At 46.4% G+C, this 6,788-nt stretch overlaps 1 gene segment (V, D, J or C); it reads left to right on the forward strand.

Moving 5' to 3' along the window:
• Positions 1 to 255: 255 nt before the first annotated feature.
• On the forward strand, positions 256 to 2,139 carry LOC128846177 (T cell receptor alpha variable 18-like). The segment is given in 2 exon segments: positions 256 to 283; positions 1,820 to 2,139. Coding segments are annotated over 2 exon segments (348 nt in total).
• The last annotated feature ends 4,649 nt before the right edge of the window (positions 2,140 to 6,788 follow it).

Raw genomic sequence — 6,788 nt, forward strand, 5'->3', positions numbered from 1 at the left:
AGTCCTAAAAGACCTCTGTTCTCCTCACATGAGAATGGCTGTAGATATGTGGCAATTTTACATGCTTAATTAGAGTGAACTTTTTCTGCATTTCTTTCCTTCCTTGCAGGTTTCAGCCAGGGACAAGGCAGTGTTACGCAAACACAAGGGCAGCTGGCAAAGTTGGGGGGCCAGACAGTCACCCTGGAGTGTACTTTCTCCACTGGAAACCAGTATTATTACTTATTTTGGTACAGACAGCACCGATCAGGGGCAATGGATTTCCTCTTCCGAACAGATGAGAGTAACGCTCAAAAGAATGGAGCCGGGAGAAGATTTTCTGCAGAATTCAGGAAATCCTTTAAGTTCTTCAGTTTAACCATTAAAGAACTGGAGCCGACAGACTCGGCGATCTATTTCTGTGCTCTGCGGGAAGACACTGTGAGGCGTTTAATAGGGAGCCCTGTACAAAAACCCACCCCCTGGGCTTTCTCGCCATGAGAAACACAACTGCAGAGTAGAATCCCCAGGCCACAGATAGATGGTTAAACCAGATGATGGGGCTGGTATAAACCACACGACTTGACACATTTCAAGCCTTCTGGGCCTCAGTCACCATTGCGTTACCCCAGATTAATGTCAGTTTGCCTACAGTGGGTCTGCTCCTCAGTTGAGGTGAGTCACTGTGTGGCAGATGGAGTCAACTGGGCCAGGTCCACCACAGGTATCAATCAGCTGTTCTCCCATTGGGGCTGGATTCCCCTAGCTGGAGTAAACCAGCATGGGGCCAATGGGAGAGATACACAAAGGGACAAACACAGAAGCATGCAGACACACACACGCACATGCAAACACAGACATAGAGACATACAAAAAGTCATCCACACCCACAAAACCAGCACACACAGCACAGAACTTAAATCTTCCCACGACGTCATTAATTCAGTTCTCACGAAGTAGCAACAAGGACAGGGCCGGCTCGAGGCACCAGCCCACCAAACTTGTGCTTGGGGCGGCACCTGGAGGGGGGCGGCCTGGCGCTCCGGCTGCCGGGGAGAGCGGAGACCCGGCCGGGCTCTCCGCCCTCCTTTCGGCGCTCTGGCCGCCAGGGAGAGCAGAGCCCCGGCTGAGCTCGCCGCCCTCCCCCCTGCTCTCCGGCCAGTCGGGGAGAGTGGCCCTCAGCGGTGCTCTAGTGGGGGGGGGGGGGAGCTGCAGGAGGCTTTTTTGCCTGGGGCGGCAAAAAAGCCAGAGCCGGCCCTGAACAAGTAGGACAATAAACATGAAAATAAATAAACAAAGAGAGAGAGCGAGAGAGAGAATTCGATCTCCCAGGAAGTGCAGTGGAAAGAATTTGTCCCACGAGTTCTCACCTGCGCTTCAGCTGCCGACTAATCTGAACCCAGCCCGTTTCCTGTGTCTGTTATGCATTTCCCGAACCCCTCCCTCTTCTGCTAGGCTGGTCTCGCACTAACCTCTCCCAGTCCCTCCGAGAAGTTGCCTTTAAAATTCTTCTCGCAGCGACCCCTCAGCTTGTCCGGCTGCCGCTGTCTGAGCACCATGGAGACGCGTTTCATTCTCAGCCTTTGGGTCTTTAGCCAACTAGGTAACCGGGTGCAGATTTTGGAAGAAGCATCATGGAATTAATATCCCAACCCCCTTTCTACCCAGAACCCGAGCCCTGACCCAGCTCCTCACTCCACTGCTAACCCTAACCTTAACTTTTAGGCTAACCTTAACTTGTTTGAAATTGGGCAGATAAACCCCTCAGGCTTTTTTAAATTTCCCAGCCTAGACCTGCCAATGCATCTGGATGTCCGTGAACATGAGTGTCTTGTTGCAGGTGCGGTGCTGAGTGACTCGGTCCGGTCCAATGAACCCGAGGTGTCCGGGTCAGAAGGAGGCTCCGTGACGCTCAGCTGTTCTTATGAAACCAGCTACACTGGTGGTGTCTATCTCTACTGGTACCATCAGTATCTCAACCGAGCCCCGCAGTACATCCTCCGGAGAGGAGCAAAAGGGAGCACGTTCAGTGATACCGCAGGTTTCGCCCAGCAGAGGTTTTCTTCCCAGGCTGATGACAGCGCCACATTTCTGAACATCACATCCCTGGAACTGGCAGACACCGCGGTGTATTACTGCGCCCTACGACTGGCACAGTGACAGAGCCACATAGCAGAGCTGTACCAAAACCTTCTCTTCCCAGCTGCAGGGGATGGTACAGACATTAAAACGGAGAAGCAGGGTCTTGAAAAAGACTGAGTATTGATGCTGCTTAAAAATACAGCTTCCCTTAACAGTTCGATGTTTATTTAAAGAGCTAATTTAAACATCAGCCTTGGATACTATAATGGGCATCAAGTATCAGGGGGTAGTCGTGTTAGTCTGTATCTACAAAAACAACAAGGAGTCTGGTGGCACCTTAAAGACTAACAGATTTATTTGGGCATAAACTTTCGTGGGTAAAAACTTCACTTCTTCAGATGCATAGAGTGAAAGTTACAGATGCAGGCATTATATACTGACACATGGAGAGCAGGGAGTTACTTTGCAAGTGGAGAAGCAGTGTTGACAGGGCCAATTCAATCAGGGTGGATGTAGTCCACTCCCAATAATAGATGAGGAGGTGTCAATTCCAGGAGAGGAAAAGCTGCTTCTGTAATGAGCCAGCCACTCCCAGTCCCTATTCAAGCCCAGATTAATGGTGTTAAATTTGCAAATGAATTTTAGTTCTGCTGTTTCTCTTTGAAGTCGGTTTCTGAAGGTTTTTTTGTTCAATGATAGTGACTTTTAAATCTGTAATAGAATGACCAGGGAGATTGAAGTGTTCACTTACTGGCTTTTGTATGTTACTATTCCTGATGTCCGATTTGTGTCTATTTATTCTTTTGCGAAGGGACTGTCCGGTTTGGCCAATGTACATGGCAGAGGGGCATTGCTGGCACATGATGGCATATATAACATTAGCAGATGTGCAGGTGAATGAGCCCTTGATGGTGTGACTGATGTGGTTGGGTCCTCTGATGCTGTTGCCAGAGTAGATATGGGGACAGAGTAGGCAACGAGGTTTGCTACAGGGATTAGTTCCTAGATTGGTGTTTCTGTGGTATGGTGTATAGCTGCTGGTGAGTATTTGCTTCAGGTTGGGGGGTTGTCTGTAAGTGAGGACTGGCCTGCCTCCCAAGGTCTGTGAGAGTGAGGGATCATTTTCCAGGATAGGCTGTAGATTGTGGATAATGCGCTGGAGAGGTTTTAGCTGGGGGCTGTATGTGATGGCCAGTGGTGTTCTGTTATTGTCCTCATTGGGCCTGTCCTGTAGTAGGTGATTTCTGGGTGGAATTCCTGGAATTGTAGTGTCCAGGAAGTGGAGCTCTTGTGTGGATCTCAGTCTGGTGGCTGAGCTTTGTGACTTTGTCCTCACCCACAACCCCTTCAGATTTGGGGACAACTTATACCTTCAAGTCAGTGGCACTGCTATGGGTACCCGCATGGCCCCACACTATGCCAACATTTTTATGGCTTACTTAGAACAACGCTTCCTCAGCTCTCGTCCTCTAGTGCCCCTCCTCTACTTGCGCTACATTGATGACATCTTCATCATATGGACCCACGGAAAGGAGGCCCTTGAAGAATTCCACCTGGACTTCAACAATTTCCACCCCACCATCAACCTGAGCCTGGACCAGTCCACACAAGAGATCCACTTCCTGGACACTACAGTGCAAATAAGTGATGGTCACATAAACACCACCCTATACTGGAAACCCACTGACCGCTATATGTACATGCCTCCAGCTTCCATCCAAGACACATGACACGATCCATTGTCTACAGCCAAGCCCTAAGATACAACCGAATTTGCTCCAACTCCTCAGACAGAGACAAACACCTACAAGATCTTTATCAAGCATTCTTAAAACTACAATACCCACCTGGGGAAGTGAGGAAACAGATTGACAGAGGAAGACAGGTACCCAGAAATCACCTACTACTATATATATAATGCCTGCATCTGCAACTTTCACTCTATGCATCTGAAGAATTGAAGTTTTTACCCACGAAAGTTTATGCCCAAATAAATCTGTTAGTCTTTAAGGTGCCACCAGACTCCTTGTTATTTTTATAACGAGCATGATCTTGAATTAGGAAACTATTAATACTTCTTTGCCTAGCTTAGCAGATGACCTATGTTGGTGTAGTGTGTGGGGGAAATCATTTGTAGTAAAATAAAGGTTAAAATTTTGGGCAAAAATATAGTCAATATGAACTACTGTTGGAAATATAAATTGAGATAAATTGAGAATTAAACATGTACTTTAAAATGGTAAATAGATCGTTAAATTACTCATGTACTGTGAAATGGGGGTAAAATAGGTGAGTTAAAATATGTCAAAATTTCTAAGAAATACCCATTTTGGGGTAAAGCTGCTGTTACCAACTCTCCCAGTGTCAAATCATACTCCTATTGTAGAGACATTTACAGTTTGGACATTTTGATTGGAAACTATTTACTTGTACGTCTCTTGTCCCAGGAATATATGTTGAGAGCCGAGAGGTCGATTTCTACCCGCCAATTCAGGCAGGTAGTGTAGACCTAGCCTAAGACAAACAAGTTTGTTTACATTGACGAGAGATACTGCTGCCTGCTTCTTATTTACAATGTCACCTGAAAGTGAGAACAGACATTTGCATGGCACATTTGTAGCCAGCGTTGCAAGGTATTTACATGCCAGATGCTAAACAGTCATATGCCCCTTCAAGCTTCAGTCACCATTCCAGAGGACATGCTTCCATGCTGATGATGCTCATTAAAAAGACAATGCATCAATTAAATTTGTGACTGTACTCCTTGAGGGGAGAATTGTATGTCCCCTGCTCTGTTTTACCCACATTCTGACATATATTTCATGTTATAGAAGTCTCGGATGATACGCGTTACGCGGCTCCATAGCATCTTCGGACTCCTCATTCTCACTGTCACTTTGGATCTTAAGGAATAGTTTGACAGCCAAACATGACGTGCTGGCGAGATAAGACAGCATACACCTCAGCAGTTCGGGCTCCATTTCCCGCAGACAGATCGCGCTGCACAGAAACCGTTGAAAGATGGAGCCAAAGGCGGATGGAAACAAAGTGATTTCTGGGATGCGAAGCAATGCATCATGGGGCGTTGGAACAGGACCCAGAATGCCCCACCCCCCCGCCCCCTTCCCACAGCTCATGGCGCTAGAGGTGCTCTGTGGGATAGCTGCCCATAATGCTCCTCTCCCAATGGCGCTGCAATTGCCACAAATGTGGCCATGACAGTGCGCTGGCAGCTGTCAGTGTGGATAGACTGCAGCGCTTTCCCTACTCAGCTGCACGAAGTCAGGTTTAACTCAAAGCACTGTACATCTGCAAGTGTAGCCAAGGCCTCAGGCTGATGACAGCTCCGCTGAATATCACAGCCCTGGAGCTGGCAGACACCGTGGTGTATCTTTGCGCCCTGTGTCTGGCACAGTGACAGAGCCACCCAGCGGAGCTGTGCAAAAACCCTCCCAGCCCTGCTGCAGGGGATGGTACAGACATTAAAACGGGCAGCAGCGGCTTGGAAGCGAGGACTGACGCTGCCTAAAAATAAATCTCCCTGTAAAAGTTAAATGTGTATTTAAAGAGCTAATTTAGACATCTCTCTTGGATAATATAATGGGCATGATCATTAATTAGGAAAGTATTAACACGTCTAGTTTAGCCTAGTTTAGGAGATGACCTGTATCAGTGGTGTGTGTGTGTGTGTGAGTGTGTGTGTATAAACCCTTCTTTTATTATAAATGATAAAAGAAGGGTTAAAATTATGGGTAAAAATAGAGACAACATGAACTACTGTTGGAAAAACAAATTGATATAAAATGTGAATGAAAATTTCATTGAAAAACGAACAATAAACTTCTAAAATATTCGTTAACTTAACTGTATATTTTCTGTATGGTGAAATGGGGGTAAAATATGCAAGTTGAAATATGGGGAAATAGTTAGAAATACCCATTTTTGAGTGATGGAATCCAGCTGCAGTTACCAACTCACCAGTGTTCATATCAATACTCCTATTTTATAGACATTTACATTTTGGGCGGATTTGTTGGGAAAACTATTTAATTGCCACAAACCTTTGACAAGAATATATGTTGAGAGCCCTGGACTCTAAGATTGTTGTACCTGGTAAAATCATGACAAGGCATCGCCATCTGCCGGTGGAAAATATATACACAGGTTGTCATTTGAAACCCTACCAAGGGGATCTTCGGTTTAATCTTCAGGCTGCCAGCAAAAAATAATTATTTCAAGAATTATGGCTGGGCATTTCAAAGGAGGTTAGCAGAGAGGGGTGCCTCATCCCGTCACATTTTTCTGGTGATGACCCCAGACATTATTACTGGTAAACATATTAATGCCCCATACCAATGATATCTGAGTGCGTCGAGAGATCTGAAAATTCCCTAGAGGAACTGGAACCCCCATCTTACAGGAAGGGAAACTGATGAATAAATTATCCAACGTCACACACTCAGAGTATGTGACAGAGCAGGTTTCTGAGTCCCAGATCAGACCCTTGTCCACAAGCCCATCCCCCTCCCCTTAACAGCACTAATATGTCAGCTGCAGGCTGACCTCAACCCCCTGCATCTGCGGTGAGTTCCCCGAACTCCTCCCTCTTCCTCTCCGTTGGTTTCTAATTAATTTTACACAGTTGTAGCTGCCCTTACAGAAGTGAAACTTATATTGCCCTCAGGCAGAAGCAATATTTGAGAGTTTGAAACTTGGTGGATAGAGAA

Source organism: Malaclemys terrapin, chromosome 12 (assembly GCF_027887155.1).
Source record: "Malaclemys terrapin pileata isolate rMalTer1 chromosome 12, rMalTer1.hap1, whole genome shotgun sequence".
In the NCBI taxonomy this organism is placed as follows: Eukaryota; Metazoa; Chordata; order Testudines; family Emydidae; genus Malaclemys; species Malaclemys terrapin.